Source organism: Lepisma saccharinum, chromosome 15 (genome assembly GCF_977018435.1).
Source record: "Lepisma saccharinum chromosome 15, izLepSacc3.1, whole genome shotgun sequence".
NCBI lineage: Eukaryota > Metazoa > Arthropoda > Insecta > Zygentoma > Lepismatidae > Lepisma > Lepisma saccharinum.
The window spans coordinates 79,648,065-79,670,584 of record NC_139243.1 but is presented as its reverse complement, the minus strand read 5'-3'; the positions used below and the strand labels follow the sequence as shown (position 1 = coordinate 79,670,584).

Here is a 22,520-nt window from a genome sequence, read left to right as displayed (position 1 = left end):
CACACACACACACACACACAATTGGTGTGAGAATAATCGCTGATTCACTGAGTGTTGCATCATCTAGCGGCATTCGCCTTCAACATCACATATGCGCATAATAGTGAGTAAAATGGCGACTGAATTCCTCAGAGCAGAGGATTTCGTGCCCATTGACATTCATCGACGAATTAATGCTTCCTTGGCGACGCCTGTGTGGATGTGAGTGCTGTCAGGAGGTGGGCAAGGAATCTGAAAGGTGACAATCCGGCAAGGAGGCAATTCTTCTACATGACAATGCTCGGCCACACACAAGTCGCCAAACACAGGATGCATTACAGCTTTTCAAATTCTACGAGATTTTACTCCACCCACCGTACAGCCCAGATCTCACACCTTGTGACTTTTTACTTTTTCCGAGGCTGAAAGAGCACCTGAACGGACACATTACACCACTTATGTGGATGTGCAAGCAGATGTGTGTCACTGGTGCCGGGAGAATATACCTGATTTCTTCGCCGACGGGATGCAACAAATTGTCCGACGTTGGCATTTGTGTGTGGACAATGCTGGTGACTATGTGGAAAAGTAGTGACAACCTGTAGAGGACATTACAAGCTTTAAGAACATATAGTTCATGTAAGTATCTTGCATATTATTGATGTTATTGCGTAGGAGGCAAAACGTGCTCGTAGTTTAATTCAAGTATGCTCCTCAAGTATTGATACAGATGTAAAGGAGCTTTCCAATATTGAAGTCTTTGTTAAGACAACTGGCAGTCAGTTTATTTTGACAACCTATGTATGTTGTTAGTAGTGTTTTGCATTGCAGGACTGGTAAAATGAACATGTAAGTTTGTTGTAAAATAGCATTTTGGAATTTTTATACTAATTATCAGCAATGGTCTCATTTCTTGCATGAACTAATTAATCATGTTAGCCTTTTTTCCTACACATGAAATTTGTCTTAATGATTTTGGAGAAATTTTGTTACTTGCTAAGTGTGCATTTCAAATCAGCTGAGCAAAGACGCAGGATAAGTTTACTTAATGTTTGGTTTAAAAATATGTTTCTTCATTTTATTTCCTGATGAGATATGCCTATGCATTTATATGAAAGTACATGTGGTAATTAAATTGTAAATGCTTAAATTACTTGCATTTAAAACATGTTTTACTCACCGAGAAAAACATGAAGGAAGTCGTTTCGTAACTTTTCTAGCCCAATCTCCACCACCAACGCAATGGTGTCCTTATGACTAAGCTCTGGCATGGATGTCTCTCGTCTTATTAGCCGCTGGATCAAAATCCCCAGCTGAGTGTTGCTCCTCTGGTGGATCTAGAAGGAACAACAAGAATAATTGCTGAAGGTACTATGCTATTAATAGAGCACAGGCAATATTTATGGGGTTGTCTTCATCTCAAGATATTCGTTAGCCTCCTTTTATGGACTTTCACACACACAGGGCTACCAGATTTGTCTATATGGAAATCCTTTTCCTGTCCGAGAGAAATTTTTAAAAAAAGTTACACATTTTGTAAATTTTGAACACTACAGTGGAACTCAGATTTTACGTTCCCCGGTTCTACATTTTTCTGTGTTATACATTCAATATTCATGGTCCCAATACAACAAAATGCTATAAAATTTTCCTAGATTTTTCATTTTCCTGCATTTATAGTTTTTTTTTTCTTCACCTTGGTCCCCTGAAAAATGTGAAATCGAGGTTCTACTGTATATAATTTGCATTAGAAACAGAAAAACACAAGGATTAATTTATCTCCTGTGGGGTCATTCCATGTCAAATCAACCAATTTTTTAAAAAATGGTTACATGACCATTTTAGAAAAATTTCATTTTTAGTACATACGTTTGTACATGTTTCTAGATATCAAAACCAATGTTCAAAAAAATATATTGTGTTTAGTTCTCCTGGGGCAGCCATTTTTCCAACATGGCGCATGGCTTTTTTGCTCATGTAGCAGTATACAGAAACCTTAATATCTCAAAAACCATTAGAGCTAGAGACCTGAAACAAAATTCATTTTGTAGCTAATGAAGTATACTTCCTATGATATTCAGGTATGTTTTGCTTGAAATTGCATCGTAAGTACGAAAATTATGGTGGAAAATGGGGTAACAATAGTTAAAAAAATGGATTTTTAAGTCAGATTTTTTTAATGAAGGGGTTTAGACTAAGGCTTGATTTTTTTTCATGTCTACCTGCAGGATGTCTGTAAATAAAATATCAGTGCTTAGAAATGCAGCCCTTTTTTACAGCATGGCCATTCATTGAATTTTGACAGTTTTCGGGGTTAAATATCTCAGATGGGTCCCCTTTAAAAATTCTGAAATTTGTCACAAAGGAAGCCCTTCATGAACCTAACTCACAGTAAAAATTTCAACTTTTAGATTCAACTCGTTTTGGTCAATATGATGTAACATACGTCACCTAATTTCTGACATTGCAAAGTAAGGTTAAACTACATTCCATACATAGAATAATGAAGTATTTTCTATTTCTTTTTTAAATTTGGGTTAAATAAAGGCTCAGAAAATATAGCAACATAGTATTTTAATACCTGACTGATTAGAAACTGAAATTACAAAGTATGTAAATGTAGCAGTGCATGCAGCTTAAAAGGTAGGCCATTCATTTTAGAGGGTCAAAATTGGTAGGAGATTGTCATGGGTGACCCTGCATGTGTAAATGGATTGTACAATAATTTTTTTGAACATTGGTTTTGATGTCTAGAAACATGTACAAATGTATGTACTAAAAATGAAATTTTTCTAAAATGGTCATGCAACCACCATTGGATGGTTTGGCATGGAATGACCCTGTGGGAATTTGTTGCTCTACTACAAAGATAACACAAATAAATAAATAAATAAAAACACTTCCTCAATTTAGCAGCATTGAAGTGCTTTTTATTTTTTACATTGTAGGTGAGGATAATTTTCATAATTCTGTGAGTTATTACTTTGATTAGTTACATTTATTGTAAACAGTGCTCAAAGTGAAAATTCCTAGATAGGAGGATGTTTGGTTGAATTTAGGAATATGTGGGGAGATGCTTGTATGGTTCAACATGAAGACAATGAAGTAGATGGGGGGGATGCAAATGCAAATTACCCCCCCCCGGTCTGATGTTAGTAATTAGTAAATTCTTTCTAACTTGCTACCAGTGTAAAGTGAATACCAAGTATGCACTGATTGCAAATCGAGAAACATTCTTACACTAAATCTGGCCTAGAGGTAACATCGTTGCCTTGTAATCAAAGTGTCTCGGGTTCAATACCAAGTGGGGGCATAAGTCGTTTGGATTTTAGATGTCTGAAGGGTCTATAATTAACTTTTTTGATGCTGACCTTTATGATCATTATAGGCAAACTACTAATCTATTATAGGTTGTGGTGTTTGCTTATAGTAATTGACCTTTTAAAGCTCCACCACATCCCCTCTTCTATTTTATTACGAGGAGGTTTTGCATCGTCACGAATCTCGACGCCTTATGTAAAACTGGCAACCCTGCCTCCCCTAGTGGGAAAACTATGTAACTGGACTGAGAAATCACGCCACCTGTTTCTTGTAGCATCCGAGGTTTCTCAGAACAGCGGGCAGTGGTAACAGAGACATATTCCAGTAAAGGAGGGTTTTTCTCCTCAAGGTCACACCGGCAAGGCAGGTGATCGGAAGCTATCATGTACAGGATTTGACCGTATCGCTTTGACCCTTCTGTGGACATGGCATAGTAAGGTACTATTCGCATATTACATCAAAACTATTATCAATAATTCACACTTGTCAATTTCCTTTGTTGATCTTCAAAAACATTAGTCTGCAAGTTGAGAAAGTTCTCAAACATTATATGATGTAACAGGAGCAAATTTGATGGGAACGTTAGATATGGCAAATAAACTAAAAAAATATTTTCTTCTCTCTTTAACAAGCATTACAAAAGACACTTTCCCAACATCCATCAACAATGGGTATGAGTCCAACAATTCAACACAAATCAACCACCACTGATCAGCTACAAAGAAGAACTACAACGAAGATTATTTTAATAAGAAACTTGCAGCTTCAACATGAAACATGTTGGTATGTCGGTATTTAAAACAATACAGTGGGACCCCGACTTAACATACACTGGTTTTATATTTTCCCACATGTTACATCCAATCTTCATGGTCTCAATAGAGCAAAATGGCAGAAAATTTTCCTGGATTTAACATTTTCTTGCATTTTAAGTTCATTTTCTTTTTTATCTTGGTTCCACAAAAAACATAAAACTGAAAGTTTCAGTGCATTTGTTTTATTTGTATTCACAGTATAAAAAGTATAAAAAACTTACGTGAGTGAGTATAATAGTTGTAACACTCCTTGCAGACGACATTTCGCAAAGCCACGCTTTGCTTCTTCAGTTATTTCTTTTCAGTATATAAAATACTTCATCATATATGTTAGGGATGTGCCGAATCCGATTACAGATGCATGAAAATCGTCCGAAATTGACACACCGGTATCGGAATCAGCAAAAATCCGATATTTAAACCGGTACAGATTATACTCGAGTTTTTAACATCTAATAAGTTTTATATTCTAGTTTTGTAAGATTTATTGAAAATTTGGTTATGATTCGTCATTATTGTAGAGTTTTTGTAATAAAATTATTGCAAACTCATTCAGAGGATAAACCTAACTATAAATCGGAAATAAAACAGTACATTGCTGAACCAGGATCTGCTGTTGTATTGGAAATTCAAAAATGAATATTCAAACCTGAAGCAAGTCCTGAGAAAATACTTGGGCATACCTGCTGCATCAGTATTCAGTGATTGAGTGTTCAGTGTTGGTGAACAGATTTGAGATAAGACAAGAAGTAGGTTACTTCCTGAAGTGCTTCCAAATCTCGTGTTTCTGAAGTTGAATCTGGCAGAACAGGAATTCATTTTGCATTTCAAAGAACTGCTTGTGTACTAATATTTAATCTCTTGAGAATCCATGTTCATCTTAAAGGTTCACTTAACATTTTGTAGATGGAAATGTACATTCGCATCTCTTGAGAATATATATGTATATACATATGATATGCAATAGAAATGTACATAGCAAATTTATTTTTGTCATGCTGAAAATAACATCCCATTTCTGTTTAATAATTTTATATATCGGAATCGGTTCCAAAAATTATCGGTGAGTACATCGGCATCGGTAAATTTTCGGCTTCGTCACATCCCTAATATATGTAAAAATAAATCCAGGATTAGGTAAAAAAGGGTATTGCGATATCGAATTTGAAATTACATGACGTTAAAAGTGCCATGTAGGCTAAAAGATAATTTTAAAAGAACTGTGTACCCATACTACCATACACAATGACTGACTACTGTAGCGTAGTGAACTCCACAGATTCCGAAGCAGCGCGAGTCACTTCCGGCGTGACAAGGAATTTAATAGACTCTTCACTGTTTTTTCCCCCCTTGTTTAAACATTTTAATCCATGCCTCATCCAAGTTACCGTCATCCCTATTTAGTTTTTTCCCCCTATCAACACAAATATTTGCAGCCTCGTGAACGTTCATATCAGGTTGTTTATGAACTCTTTTTACCACTTCTCTTTTTCTAACCTTATGATTTAATTCTAAAACATGTTCAGAAAGCCCGGTCTTCGGAGATTGTTCCCTAATATCCTTGTCATGCTCGTCCCAGCGAGTTCCCATGCTTCTTCCGGTTTGTCCTATATATGCTTTATTACAAGAGCAAGTTATCTTATACACGCCCTTCTCATCTCTGACCTCTTTTCGCCCCTTTCCATCCTTTTTGTATTCAGTAAAATATTCCTCTATATTTCGGGGAGCTCTCATTCCCCCTTTTAACCTAAAGTCTGGAGCTCTCATTCCCCCTTTTAACCTAAAGTCTTTTAGAATCTTATCAAATTTTTCGGATACCCCTTTTACATATGGGATGCCGACGTGTTTGTATTCTATTTCCCCTACCTCGTTATTCTTACTTATCCCATTCTTTCCACCTTCTTTATTCAAGACTTTTAAGAGCCCCCCCCCCTTATTCTTCTCATTTCCTCTACTTTATAACCATTTCTTAACCCCACCTTCATTATCCAATTTTCTGCTTTCTCTCTTTCCTCCCTACAATTACAGAGCCTCCCGGCCCAAATGTAGAAGTTCATGTATAGATTATTCTCAATTCTGTTTGCGTGTTCATAATCTTGGTGGATGTATCTGTCCCCTGCCAACTTCTTTTGGTAAAGCCCTGTCCGAAACCCACCATTAACCCGTTCAATCCTCATGTTAATTACTCCTTCGTTTTCTATCTCACAAGTTAATTTTATTCTATCATCTTGTTCTCCCAGGATTTCGATCTAATATTTCTTTTTTCCCGATAACCAAGATGTCATCTACATACCTACAAAAATATTTAATATAATTGTTAACCTCACCCAATGAATCCTTCTCAATGAAATGTAGGAATATGCTGGAAACTATTCCCGACACAGGGTTGCCCATAGCAAGTCCTTCGTTCTGTCTATAAAATTTCCCATTAAAACAGAAATAATTGTACCCCGTGTTACGACTATTATACTCACTCACGTAAGTTTTTTATACTTTTTATACTGTGAGTAAATGCACAAATTTTCAAAATGTACTTTATTTGTATTAACTTCATTTATATCCATTAAAAAGCATATCAATTTTAGAGAACTAAAAAGCTACATAGAGCATCAAGAAAAGTTATTTCTACATTAAGAGGTAACAATGCAACAATGACCATATATCTACTTACGAAAGGTCTTGCTTCTCCACGGAATATTTGTTCAAATACATATTTGAGTGCATTTGTTAAAACCTGGTTGCTAGTGGTACCTGAAAAAAGGAAAGAGTTATCATCAATTTATGTAAAAAATTTACTGATCCAATATTTCTACAAATAGTTTGTACCTTAGCAAAATAATCAATTATTTTTATGAATAATGGTTTTGTAAAGTAAAGTATTGCAGTTAACATGTTCAACATGGAACGAATTTGTGATTTTATACTGAATTTGTAGAATATTGGTTATCATTCGATTTTATATTGGTACTTGACCACTATCATTACAAAATTTTGTATTGTCTATCTGAACTTTAGACCTGATTGCTTTATCTTGGCATAAAGATAACTTAAAAGAGCATTTGCATTATTATCCATTTATTTTTTGCTTGTATGTACATATTGCTTGCATCGTAGAATTATTTTTCTGCAGTTTTCAGTTCTTACAAGCACATAAACACAATTTCATTGTAACGTTTCAGGAAAACACATGCTCCCTTCATCACACATTAATTCTTAGTTTGATCAATGTTACAGTTATAATAATGGAATAAATTTAACAAAAATAAAAAGAAGCAGTTATACAATGGTAAGGTAAGAGTAAAGTTCCCCATGCATATAGCACTATGCCATTTAGGCACCTTTAGGGGGCCATCTCGATCTCCGCCATTTTTAAGGTGATGTGATAAGCAGGCATTTTAGGCTGGATGGGCTCTTGAGCCACTTTATGCAGGGACAGGGCTGGAAAAATTCCGACCTTAGATCACATACCCTGGGAATTGAACCTGGGTCTACTGCATGACAGTCCGACACTCTACCAACTTGACCACCGCAATAATGTTACATTGTTGAAACATAACAACATAACTCTGAAACAAGCAATTTGTTCTTATTTTTATTCTGAATGAATCCCAAATTTCACCAAGTAATTCAAAATCATCCTCCTATCTTCAAAGATTTTTGATCTCTTCTGCTGGATTAATGGTGCCTTACTCCATTTGTGAAAAATATAACTCTATACTAAGTCTGCATTTTTCATTTAGAATAATAATAATAAAAACAAATTGCTCATTTCACAGTTAAGTAGTTGTGTTTCAACAATGTAACATTACTGACAAATTTCAATGTACAGTGCATTCGAAAAGTAAGTATACACCTATATAAACACGATTATATGTTGAGGGATTGTATTCTGTGTGCTGCAAATAATGTTGGTAATCGTGCGTTGTGTGCAGTTTGCTTCCGTGAGCCAGTCAGGCTGGTGCTTTGAGACGAAAATATGATGCAACTGCACACAATGCAGTTTGTACTATTAAGAAGCTGTCTCATCCCACATAAAGTGAAAGCGGTTCAAAAGTTATTGGCCACAGACTGTGGAAAATGAATTCAATACTGTGAACGGTTTCAACAGTTTCTAGCAGACATTTCTGATGATATTTTGGACTATGTTTTCTATACCGATGAGCCATGGTTCCATTTATCAGGGTATGTGCACGCACAGAACTCGCGTTTATGGTCTGCCAACAACCCACATGCCGTACATGAAATGCCTCTTCATGACCTGCAGATTGGGGTGTGGATTGCAATATCCAGGAGAAGAATAGTCGGCCCAATATTCTTTACAGAAACAATAAATTCAACTTGTTATTGTGAAATCATTCACCAGTTCATGGGAGAGCTAACCGAGGTCGAAATTAATAATGCTTGGATTCAACAAGATGGCGCAGCGCGGCCGCACATACAGACAGGCAGTCCATGAAGTTACTGCAAGAGGTTTTCAGAGACTGAATCATTTCTAAGGGCTTGCGGCCACCTCGTTCTCCGGACTTATGCCCACTGGATTTACTTCTAAGGTTATGCAAAAACTAATATTTATCGAGGAATCCCCAAGAGTTTCCAGGAACTTCAAACTGACATTCTTGATTTCACCAAGAACATTCCACGTGAACAACTTGCGAGAGTCTTTGAGAACAAGAAGAAACGCGTGCAGATATGTCTGGATGTTCATGGGAACCATTTGCAACAACTACTGTAAGGTAAGTCGATGTTACATATTCTTGTACTAGTGCACGACAGGTGTAAAGTTACTTTTTGACTGCACTTTATAATGGCTTCTTTTTATTTTTCTTACATTTATTCTATACTTATATAACAGTAACATTAATGAAACTAAGAGTAAATGTCTGATGAAGGTAGCATGTGTTATCACAAAATGTTACATCAATTACTGTGTTTACATGCTTGTAACAACCGTAAACTACAAGATTCTTTTTTGCTCTATACGTAGAGACACATATTTTTAGTAAATAAAAAAGCTAAATTTCGGTACAAAGACAGAGTCGATTTTGAGTTCAAAAGCTGTAAATAAAATAAAATTTCAGTGTTATAGCAGTGAATAATCACATAAAAAGTGCTATATAAAATGACATTTTGGTTTTAAAATTGTGAATATAATCCTAAATTTGATTTAAGAACTGCACTTATTACACAAAATAAACTTATACCTTCTAATAGCACATTTATGTAGTTACCAGAGTATTAAGTTTATTCTTGTGTAAAGAGGTCCATTTTTGCTTCTCAAATATTTATGCAGAATTAATCAATTTTCCGTGAATTGCATAACTCACAGGATACTTCTAACTTCAGAAAGTCTCGCATTTGTATATAAACGGTAACTTTCGTGTTTAAGAGTCTATTTCGCATTTTGCAGTTCATTTCGCATTATTTCGTGACAAAACAGGGTAGGAAAATGCACCTCACACCTTTCAGAAACATGAAAAATGAACATTACAGCATGTTATTTCATATTTCGTGTTTTCATCAAAAACGCCTCTATCTATATGTAATTCTTAATCAAATAATCATATGTAATAGGGTAACACACAATAAGTCTGAATTCTAAATCTGAAATGTTCTTAGCATTTGGCAGGTGGATTAGAAAGATCACTTCTTGTTAAATTAAGCAACTAATGACACAAATTAGGAACAAATGCTAATATCACCTTCCCCTGGTTTAAGTTTTTGAAACAACTTGGAGATACAATATTATTGCCCCATAAATTAATTACTTAAAATGTGAATTGATTATTCTGAACGTGCAGTATTCAATCTGGCTGTATCGTTTACAAATATGATATGGGGATTCCTGTGTGTCGGAAATTTCAAATTAATGTATGTTGAATGTTTGTAAGCAGTGTCGAGAATTTGCACATTTTAAGTACAGCAGAATACTTACTAAATAATTCCTTCCACAACATGTCTGTGAAATCATAAGTTTTCCTACTTCCAGTGGTAACATCTGTAACAACTGTTGAAATGTTAAGTGGCCCTGAAAAATATACAAGAAATTGTTGAATGAAAAGAAATGTACTGCATAAAAAAGTAAGAAAGGCTCTGGTTTATTCCTCTCGCAGTTTATGGTTGTTATAAGCAAATTATATTTATTTTTAGTATGTAATAACTTTACAAATGTGAGGCTTGCAACAACCACAAAAAACAAACTAAAAATAAATGTCTACTTTCGAAACATTACATCAAAAAATTTGTTTAAATGCTTGTTACAATTGTAAACTACAAAAATAATAATTCTCCAATGCAAGCAGTACGTATATACAAGAAAAATTTGGTAACAGGATTAAGCATTGTTTCCATGAAAATAATAATAATAAAAATAAAAACCTAGGGCTGAACCGATAGAGATACTTGAAAATTGTAATAATTTAAAGCTGTTCATCAGTACTTTTACAGGCTGTAGCTACCTAGCTCAGTTATCTTGTGTTTGATCATACAATATGAAGTAATTTGATTACTTTTGCAACTTCAAAGAATTTAATTGTGAAAAGTACCACTTTTAAACATAAAGATATCCATAAATATACCTGGTCTTCTCCAGATGGTAAAACTCATAATCAGATAGATCATATTCTCATTGATAAGAGAAGGCATACTAGTATAATTGACGTTCGTACACATAGAGGTGCTGACTGTGCCAGTGACCATTATTTAGTAATTGCTAAATTAAGAGAAAGACTCGCAGTGATAAATCATAAGCAACAAAATCTAAAAGTTATAAAATTTGATACAGGAAAGTTTACTGATGAAAGAATTAAGAAAGATTACCAAATTAAACTGTCAAATAGATTTGATGTTTTGCAGGATTTAAATGATGATGAAAATATAAATGAAACAGACGTAAATAAGAATTGGGAGCACATACGTAATGCAATAGAATCAGCAGCTAAAGAAAGTATAGGATACCATAAACCAAGAAAAAGTAAGCCATGGTTTGATAATGAATGTCATAATCTAATAGAAATAAGAAATCAGGCTAGACTTAGGTGGTTAAATAACTCTGATGACACAAATCTAAACAATTATAATAGAATAAAGCAAGAAGTTGACCGCACGTTTAGAAGTAAAAAAAGAGATTACTTGAAAAGCAAAATTAACGAAATTGAAACAAACAGCAAAAATAAAAATAACAGAGATTTATATAAAGGTGTAAATGAGTTTAGAAAGGGGTGGCAACCTAAAGTAAACTTGATAAAAGATAAAGACGGTGATTTTCTAGCTGACCCAAGCGATATTCTAAATAGATGGAAGAACTACTTTAATGACCTTTTAAATGTCCATGTAGGAGATAAATCAGAAGTAAATGAAGTCCACACAGCAGAACCTTTAGTTCCAGAACCTAACTTGACTGAAGTTAAAAATGCTATTAAAAGGCTAAAGAATAACAAAGCACCTGGCATTGAATTAATACCAGCTGAGTTAATTAAATATGGTGGAAATTCATTAATATGTCAAATTCATAAATTAATTTGTTTAATATGGAATAAAGAAGAAATCCCTCAACAGTGGAAAGAATCCATAATTGTTCCTGTGTTTAAAAAAGGTGATAAAATGAACTGCAGTAATTACCGTGGAATTTCTCTACTCTCAACAACATATAAAATATTATCTAACATTCTTTTAACAAGACTAACCCCATATGCTAATGAAATTATAGGTGATTATCAATGTGGATTTAAACGTAACAGATCAACTACAGATCAAATTTTTCACATCAGACAGACACTTGAAAAAAAGTGGGAATATAATCAAAATGTCCATCAGCTATTCATTGATTTCAAAAAAGCATATGATTCGGTCAAAAGAGATAAATTATATAATATATTAGTCGAGTTTGGAATACCTAAGAAGCTTGTTAGTATGATAAAAATATGCACCAGTGAAACAGAAAGTAAAATTTGTGTGGGTAATAATATGTCTGACAAATTTACAATTCATGATGGGTTAAAACAAGGAGATGCATTATCTCCATTGCTCTTTAATTTTGCCTTAGAATATGCTGTAAGGAAGGTAAAAGAAACTAAAGAAGGACTAAAATTAAATGGTGTGACTCAGTTGTTAGCATATGCAGATGATGTAGACTTACTGGGGGATGATGTGAATACAATTAAGAATAATGCTAAAATATTTTTCAAAACTGCTAAAGAGATAGGTTTGGAAGTTAACAAAGAGAAAACTAAATATATGCTTACAGGCCGAAACCAAGTGTTAGGTAATAATCAAAATCTAATTATTGATAACAACTCGTTTGAACCAGTTTCCAAATTCAAATACTTAGGAGTAATATTAACAAATGAAAATTATATTAAAGAGGAAATAAAAAGTAGGCTTAATTCAGGAAATGCATGTTACTTCTTTCTTCATAAACTTTTGTCTTCTCGTTTAATATCTAAGAAACTAAAAGTTAAAATATACAAAACAGTAATTTTGCCTGTAGTATTATATGGGTGTGAAACTTGGTCCCTTACATTGAAAGAGGAACATAAATTGAGAGTATTTGAAAATAAGATCCTTAGGAAAATCTTTGGACCTAAAAGGGATGAGGAAACAGGTGAGTGGAGAAGGTTACATAATTTAGAACTACATAATTTGTATTCATGTCCAGATATTATTAGAATAATTAAATCAAGAAGACTTAGGTGGGCAGGCCATGTGGCACGAATGGGAGAGGAAAGAGGAGTTTACAGGATTGTTGTTGGGAAACCTGATGGTAAGAGACATGTAGGAAGGCCAAGACGAAGATGGAGGGTCAACGTTGAGATGGATCTAAGGGAAATCGGTAGGGATGGAAAAGAGTATATAGAACTTGCTCAAGATAGGGAAAGATGGAAGGCCTGTGTTGCTGCAGCCATGAACCTTCGGGTTTAAGAAGGCTAGGGAGTTAGTTAGTTAGTTAGTTATATGAAGTAATTTAAAAATCAGGTATAAAATTAACAAGAATCTTATACGTAAGTATACTAGGGGCATTCCATGTCGATTCACCCATGGATCTCCATGAAATTTTCAATACTTGTAGCCATGTTCTAGGTAAAAAAAAACATATCATTTCCCCCCCCCCCCCCCCCCCCCCTCTGTAGACCTTTAGTTTTGCAGTTACAGGTCAAAATTTTCAGGATTGGCTTACATATACAGGGTTAAACTCGAATGTTCCACATTAAGCTTGAATGAAATTCAGTGCAGAAAAGAGTGAGGTGCTAATAACAACAAGAAACAGAGCCAGAAATGAACCAAGAATAAAGATGGACACGGAAGAGATGAGGGTAGTGGAGAGCTTCAAATATATAGGAAGCATAATTGAGAAAAGTGGAAGAATAGATGAGGAGGTAAACCGAAGAGGATAAAAGGGTTGTGGACTATATGAAAGCGTTCGAAGATTAATATGGAACAGGGATGTACCTATGAAATGCAAGAAGGTAATATATAACATACTATGTGCCAATAATTACGTATAGAGCAGACTTGGACAATGGCAGAGACAAAAGAAAGATGCAGGCATTGGAGATGAAATTTTTAAGGAGTCTATGGGAGAAGACTAGAGGGGATAGAATAAGGAATGAGGAGATCCGACAGACAATAGGGGTGGTGAAGCTTCAGGACAGGATAGATCAGGCACAGATGAGATGATTCGGACACATGAAGAGAATGGATGCAGAAAGGCTACCAGTAAGAGCTTACAGTGCACAAGGAGTGGGAATACGGCCAAGGGGGAGACTAAGATGTCGGTGGAAAGAGCAGATAGTGGAGAATGTTAGGAGAAGAGGACAACATTGGAACACTGGAACACCGTGAAAAGAGAGGAGTGGTGGAAGACCAGAAAAAATGGAGAGGCTTGACTTCTATGCCGACCCAGCCAGAGGCAGGAAACGGGAAAGGATGATGATGATACAGGGTTAGTCAAAAGAAGGAGAATATTTGTAGTTTGTAAGTATCCCACTCCAATTGTATGCATCAATTTACCAAGACTTTTGATTTAAAATATTCAAGAATTAAAATATTAAAATACATGTTACGTAATCACAAAATCCAGGTTTTTACCTCAAAATAAGTGGAATTTTGCATAATTTCCAGGATAATTAGACTCTGCAACATTTTGGCACTCTATGAAAGACCAAAATACTGGAAAGTATTGGCTGGTATCGGTAAATATATTCTAGGGATGGGACCAATTAATCGGTACTCTATCGGTATCGGCCGATATAGCCACACGGTTGTATCGGTAAAATTACTGATTATTTTACCAATCCGATATATCGATTATTATCTGATAATTTAGTGCAAAATTCTGCCATTTTGTTGTAATTTTTATGGATAATATCCATGCCCTACTTTCTAAAAAAGTAAATGTATAAATATGCAATTTATCTTGCACTGCAGTCACCTCGAAACACACATTTATTAAAGAGGTCAGTGAACCATTCAGGTTCTTGAAGGACCATTTCTAATTTTATATTGGATCGGTAGAATATCGGTTATTGGTATCGGTAAATTTTATATCGGCACTTTATCGGTATCGGCCAAAATTTCATATCGGTACTTTATCGGTATCGGCCAAAATTTCATATCAACCCATCCCTAATATATTCCAACCGATACTTCTATCGATATTGGCTCAGCCCTAAAAAACAAAACAAAAAAACACTACATATGTTGACCAAGGCAGTCTATATTTTAGTAAAAAAAGAAACACTCAACAATGTTACATTTCAATCCTCTAGTACGGTATTCTTCAGACTTGAAATCAAACCCATATCTAGAAAAACTCTGGTGTGTAGGTTTGAACCCATGAGGGCCGGTTTTTCAATGTCAACCACCAGTTGGAGTTCACCTCCAGTCTTAACCAACACCAGGTTTTTCAATGCGAAAATAACCAGAGGTTCGTTGACCGTTAAGTTGGGTCCGTTACAATTCTGAGTGAGAGATTCGATGGCACTGACATCTAGGTGTGTAAATTCAAATTAAATTTTGCCTGGTGTGAAAAGGTAGAACTACAATAAGGCACATGCGGTTGTTGAAATTCATTGTTTACATTGTAAATTAGGTGTGTGCAGGATCCCGAAAAGTCGGGACCAGGATTGTAACGTGCAAGTTTCCGCACGTTCATGACTTTCTGTAAACTTGGATTTGGGTGCGGTTTTCAACAGGAAGCACTCAAAGCGCTGTGGATTGATCTTATCTCGCCTGTCTTCAGTCCATGTCCACGTGCTACCCTTTGGTGAAGTAAGATCAGCAACAACAGGAAAACTGCGGTTACTGAGAAGGTTTCTAGGAACCAGATACGATCAGCTACTCCACGTGCGGAGAGCCCCACATGTGAGGACACCACCTGCGAACGACCGATGACACGAGGCAAGGACAGTCAGACCTCTGCCCATGTCTCCCTGACCTTCTGCACTTCCTGACAACGACACGAGGCAACAGAAATAACCCTGCCTAAGGTTGTTTCGGCCACACCCGAAGTATATAAGCCCCAGTCACAAGACTAGAGGTGTGGTAGTCGACCAGCAGATCTGAATTACGGCTAGAGGCGCTGTCCAGTCTCCGACCCAAGATGCCTATCCACCCAGCCAAGTCCAGGCTGTCTTCAGTTACTTAGAAGATGGACAAGGATCTTCACTTCAAGTTTACTAAGTATCGCTAATCTACCCTTCTTTCATTTCAGCCCCCTTCCCCTAACACATAGGTTGGGATATTCTTCATATATCAGCCACACCCGCTATCTATAATAAACCTTGTTATTGTTAATCATTACTTATGCGCCTGATTATGTCTACACCTAACAGGTTCTCCTATTTAGGATTAAGACTCTACCTAGATAATAATGCATTCTCTTTCAGCTCTACGCCCAGATGCCTGAGTTAAATTGATTTTCTCATTTCATGTGAAAGTGCATTCCAGTCTCTAACCACTGATACAGTACAAGAGTTACTTAAAAAATTCAGTTTTGTGAGTTGTAATTGTCAGAAGATTGGAATTTTGGGATCTTGTGTGTGATAACTCTGGGTTTCCTAAGGGAAGCAATCTGTCTGTGAGATATAAAGGACTTCCTGTATAAAGTAACTTACATAGCGACACTAGTTTTCTGTACCTCCATCTTTCTTTCATTTTAATCCAGCCTAATTTATTATAATATTCAGTTAAGTGGTCATACTTCTTAAGGTTAAATATATATCTTATGCATGAGTTCTGAATTTTTTGAATTCTCATTGCCAGCATTTCATTACAATCAGCATATACGCTATCGCAATAGTCAAGATGTGAGAGGACCAAAGTTTGTACAAGTCGTTCTTTAATAATAGGCGGAAGACATTTTTTTGATTTGTATAATAGATGTAAAGAGGCATAGGCTTTCTTACATATATTATTAAAGTGTTCAGACCAGGTAAGGTTTGTATCTATAATCACCCCTAGATTATTTACAGATTTAGAAAATGGTATGCATGCACCGTTCAGTTGTACAGTTGGGATATTAGCCGAATTTATACGTGCTAAAAGCTGACGTGATCCAATTAATATGCATTTTGATTTATTGGAATTTATATATAACCCATGACGGGCAGCCCAATTATTAATATTTGACAGTTCCATGTTCATCAGCTCAATTCCACGTGATAAATTCGACAATAAACTTGATATATAACACTGAAAATCATCAGCATACATATGATGTGTATGGTTCTTGTTATATCGTTTACATACATTGAAAATAACAATGGACCCAATACACTACCCTGAGGAACACCTGAGTCTAAAGATTTCCAGTCAGATTTTCCACACGATGATGCAACGCATTGACTTCTACCAGATAAGTACGATTTAACCCAATCAACTGCACCCACAGAAAAATTAAAGTAGTATCCAAGTTTACTCAAAAGTATATCATGATCCACAGTCTGAAAGGCTTTACTAAAATCCAGTAACACTAATATAGTTATTTGTCGGTTATCCATCGCTTCACAGATATCATCTGTCACATTTACGAGGGCTGTACAAGTACTATGGTTAGTTCTAAAGCCTGATTGGAAAGGATTCAACATATTATTTATCACAAGATGTTTGTTTATTTGGCTATGGACAACATACTCTAGGGTTTTCGATAAGGCAGGCAGAATACTAATTGGTCTATAATCTGAAGCATTAACCGGAGATGATATTTTAGGAAGTGCTTGCACATATGCTAATTTCCATAATGATGGGAAAATTCCAGAGGTGAGGGAAGAGTTGATAATGTCAGTGACATATTCCAAGTATGTCAAGTATGACTGGAATAATTTTTTTTAACCATGGTAATAGAAATGTCATCGGTTCCTTGTGTGTTACTTTTTACTTTATTGATTGTAACTTCTACCTCATCCTTCTGGACCACACATAGATAGAATTTTGGACCAGAATGTGATATTGGCGAGGAATTTATATCTTCAATTGTATTTGTTTTAGTTGCATAGCAAAATATCGGAAATGTACAAAAGTGATCGTTAAGTTGATTTTCTGAAATATCAAGATTTGTGTTATCTGATTGTTTCCAGTTTACTCTGAACACATTCAACCTCTTCTACAATTCTTTGGGATTTAATTGTGCATTCTGTAGACTAAAAGCATACTTTAGTTTAGCCTTCCGAACTTCTTGCGTGCAGTGGTTACGCAACCTTCGATAGGCCTCAAATGCTAAATCGGTTGTTTCCGAGGATTTCCGTAGCGCCCTTTTATATGTCCCGTGTTGCATATCTCGTAGTGACATAAGCTTTAATATATGTGATGTCGTCCATGGGGATGGGGAATTTTTAACCCTCCTCCTCTTCACGGATGCAATTTTATCACAACATTTTAGAATCAATAAATTCAAAATTCTTATCTTTTCATCTACAGACGGCAAATGTAGTATTTCAGGAAAAGGCAACAAGACAGCCTCTTTTGCTAGATCCGCTTCACTCGCGTTTTTTAAATCTCTATATGTTATTATTTTTGGGCGATATTTCGGCACTTTCAATGAATACGAAATAAAAAGAATATCATGTCTGGGCGATATACCAGGAGCACTAACTTGGTCGTGCATTAGTATGCGTTTTTCATTATTTGTTAAAATAACGTCAAGCCTTGATTTCGTATTTCCACTATGGTAAGTTGAATTAAATGGTAAAATTTTCAAGTTGAGGTTTGTCATAAGGTCCCGAAATTTATTTGTATCTACTTTATCTGTGAGCAAATTATAATTGTATCCCCCAAAAGCAAAACATTATCGTATCGTGGAAGAAATTGAATGAAATCGTCCTCAAAACTCTCAAAATTACAGTCGGGCAGTAGGTATACCGTTATGGAACTCCAAAAAAAGTGTCAGAATTCGTGAAAATTTTATATGAGCAACTCAAAGTTTAAGTACGCTACTTTCAATGACCTTGGGAAAGGTGCAAGTTTATCCACAATAAAAGCCCGTGGGGGGTCTGAAATTCTATCCTGTCCGAGTCTACTGACGCAGATGAACCAAACGTGGAATTCACCGAAGGGGGAGGTTCATACACCGTATCCAAACCTGAAGAAGGGTCAATACTCCCCCCCACCTCTCCTTCCGGCAGCCACCTACTTCATTGAACTTCTCCTCTTTCCTTTGTAGCTCTTCCAACATCCACGGTCTGTCATTGACGTACAGGGTCCTGAATTTCAGTTGCACTCTGCATCCTTCTTCTCTGGCCTAGGACATGTATATTTTCAGTTTCCATCTGTACTGGCGGGTTTCGTAAGAAAAATCTTCCGCCACACTTACTCCTGCCTCACGAAGATCCTTCACCCTACATAGCACTGCAGATCTGTCTTTGTAATGAGCGAACCTTGCGATTAATGGCTGCGGCTTAGTTTTGTCCCATGTTGTACCCAGCATGTGCACCCGTTCGAATATCCTGTCTCCTGCGGCCATTCCTACCTTGGAACCCAATACTCTCTTCAGTGCTGCTTCAGAATCCTCCCAGGTTTCATGTTCACTTTCCGGCACGTTGCAGAACACTAGATTTGATCTTCTGGTCTGGTTCTCCAGAGCGTCTACTTTCGCTTCTAGTTCATGCACTTTATCAAATAACCACTCAGTTTGCCTATACACAACCGCTAACGACTCCTCCAGCTCCCTATTTTTGTTCATGAGAATTTGCATATTTTCTCCCAGTCTCTGCATCTCTCCCTTGAGACTCTCTTGTCCTGTTTCCACCAAAACATAGTTCATCCAGCAATCTTCCAGGTTCTGGGTTGGGTTCTACCCCTGCCCGTAGAAGTAGCACCAACACCACCACACCGTATGCGAAGAAGCCGTTCATCTCGGGTTCCTTTTCTTTCAGCCTCCTCTTTCCTCCACCGAAGCCGCACATCCCGATTCACACCCGCCATGTGACGAGATCTACCCCCATCGTGAAATCTGGCAATGCCGCCCTCCGGAGCTCACCTTCAACACAACCTTTCACTTCGAAGGCTCAAGCCCTGTCACATAAAAAAAAAAAAATCCCTGACGGAACCACCGCGGCCACTGATAACTGAGAATTTCTTTCCGCAACTAACCTAAACTGCCATCTTCTGCTGAGGTGGACACCCATCGACTCAAGTTCTTTATGCAGTCCGCATCCTCCAGAAGTTGCCTTACACCCGAGATAGCGTCTTGCTCCACGTTTATCTCACTCATATCAGTCTCATCGCTGTCATAGAGTTCCAGGAGCTTCTCCAGAGCAGACAGCTCATCCCAAAGAGCCAATACCCTGCTCTCCTGGTGTCCTGGGATCACAGTGATCATCTGCAGTTGGAAGAGATACAGAACAGAATTAGATATAATTTCACATGGAAATGTACAAGCCTAATAAATAATACAATTGATCCTTCTCAATTGAATGCATTGCTCTTCTTCACTTCACTCTATGAGTAGAAAATAATATTTGCAGTGCTGTTAGGGAATAAAAAGCAGAAGAAGCATTAGGAGAGTACCAAGCCGGCTTCAGAAAAGGCAGATCAAATACACACAGTCAGACAGATACCGGAGAAGTGTTGGTAAGGGAACATAGAAATAACACAAGTCTTTGTTGATTTTAAACAAGCCTATGAATCCATTGGTAGAACTAAAATTGGAAACATATTGAGTACATTCAGAATACCCACAAAATTAATTCGATTGGTAGAAATTACGATGCAGAACACCAAAGCACATGTGAAGATACAAGCAAATATGGGAGAGAGCTTCTCTGGAATATGTGATAAGGAAACTAGTGATAGACACCAGAAGAACATTAGAATATAAGTCGACCCAAATAATTGGGTACACAGATGACATCACTATCATAGGAAGATCAATAAGATCAATTAAAGAAGTAGTGGAAACACTAGACAAGAAAAGGGAAGGAAATTGGATTACAAATTAACACAAATAAAACAAAAATATTAGTCCAAACAAAGAAAGCAAAGTCAAAAGAAAATCATATAAAAATTGGAGAACATGAATTGGAAGTGGTATCAAGTTTTCCTTATCTAGGAGTATTCATCACAGACAAAAATTATGTGATGATAGAAGTAAGAAATAGATTACAAAGAGCCAATAAAGCATACTTCTCGTTACTACCATATACTACGTTGTATAAAACCCTAATTCGCAACATAATTATATATAGGAGTGAAACATGGACATTTTATCAAAGCGCAGCTGAAATGGTGGACTTGTTTGAATGGAAAATACGGAGAAAAATATTTGGGCCAATAAAAGTGCAAGATATTTGGAGAATAACAAACATTTTACAATGGTGCGTTTTACTCACTATCAATTCAAATAAAAATATGTAAATAACTTACGTGAGTGAGTAGGAATGTTTCAGAACGACGTTTTGGAAGTCTGTACTACTTCCTTCATCAGGTAATAAAATAAAAAACTTTAGGTGCCAAACATGGTAAAATCGTAAGTCGAGGATTCAGGTTGAGGATGGAAAAGGTTAAAAACTTATGGTGACAGCATAAAAACTACGATGGAAGTCTTCACTAGTTAAAAATTCCATCTCTTTTTTACAATTTTTAGGTTATTTTTTTAATAATTTTAAGGTCAATATTTTTTTTCTTACTTTTTGACACTTTTTACGTCATCAACTTCAGAGCTCTAGTGATTATATATGTGGTATTTTAATATTCTGATGTAATTATTGAATTTTTGAAACACAAATCGGATAAATTGATGCTTATAGTTCGAATGCAATATTTGCACACTAATATTAATCAATATTTGAACAACTTTAATCATTACAATTTTCAAGCATCAGTTCCAATATCGGTGAGAATTGATAAAGAGTACCAACATCGGCCCAAAGTTGTATCAGGTCAGCCCTACTTGTAACAGTATTTGTAAAGCTACTGTAGATAAATTCCTACAACTTACAAGGTTGGCTTCTGCATCCATCGGAGGAACTTCAAAAGCAGGTGAATCTTTCTTCCATACAAAGTCCAGTGACAGGGCTGCATTGCTTACACTTTCCTCTGGCATATTCCCTGTTCCCAAAATGTCATATGTTGCATTCATTTCAACATGAGCCTGCAAGAAAACAATGTACGTAAGTAAAATGGTGTTGGATACTTTCAGAAAATACAGCGCATAATATAACCATAAGGATACTTCCTCTTCAATCCTGTATCTGTGGGTGATACAATCCAAGACCTATTGAAGATACTGAAAACCATCGATAGCAGCAAACCATCTTATAAGGGCCTTCTCAATGACGTAGTTATAACAATATCGCCTTGTAATGAAGGGGTCCTGGGTTCGATACCTGGTGGAGGCACATTGCACAGTGGATCAGATCCCACTTGAAGCTGTAGTATGACAATAAAATTTATACATTGTCATAACAACATTCGAAAATGGTTAGGCTAAGTTCAGAGTTCCACATATGTGCGACAGTTATAATAATTTAATCATATGATTGCTCAAAATTTATTCATATAATGCAATTAAATGACTGAAATTACTATTTAAACTAATTTTATTAAATATGATGTTTAAAAAAAGCCAATTTGCATATCATGACAAAATTATCAAATTGTGCAATATTTTAAGTTCATATTCATAACAGTTATTTTTGACTGACAAAATGAAAAACAAATATCTCCTATCATATGTGTTCTTTCAGACAAGCAAGATAAGATACATTCAAATTTATAATTAAATTTATTGAAATTGTGTACATTTGCATTGGCTTGAAGGTTTATGTACAAAGGTCAACTCTTTAAAATTGTTGAATGTATAATATGATGTCATTTTTCGTATTTTGTAACAACATTCAAAAAATGGTAATTGTAAATATTAGATAAGTATATTGTGATATACATTGTAAAATAGCTGTAACAGAACAAATATGT

At 35.9% G+C, this 22,520-nt stretch overlaps 1 protein-coding gene across 2 annotated transcripts in view; it reads right to left on the bottom strand.

Annotated features, from left to right (window-relative positions):
- Positions 1–22,520, bottom strand: part of Zwilch (zwilch kinetochore protein) — a 66,797-nt gene that overhangs the window by 11,971 nt on the left and 32,306 nt on the right. For both annotated transcript variants that reach the window (XM_083136492.1, XM_083136493.1), the window contains 5 exons: positions 21,544–21,696; positions 19,698–19,926; positions 10,048–10,140; positions 6,787–6,866; positions 1,160–1,316 (listed from right to left, as the gene is read on the bottom strand). In XM_083136492.1, coding sequence (XP_082992618.1) covers positions 1,160–1,316; positions 6,787–6,866; positions 10,048–10,140; positions 19,698–19,926; positions 21,544–21,696 — 712 coding nt within the window. The remainder of the gene's footprint in view (positions 1–1,159; positions 1,317–6,786; positions 6,867–10,047; positions 10,141–19,697; positions 19,927–21,543; positions 21,697–22,520) is intronic.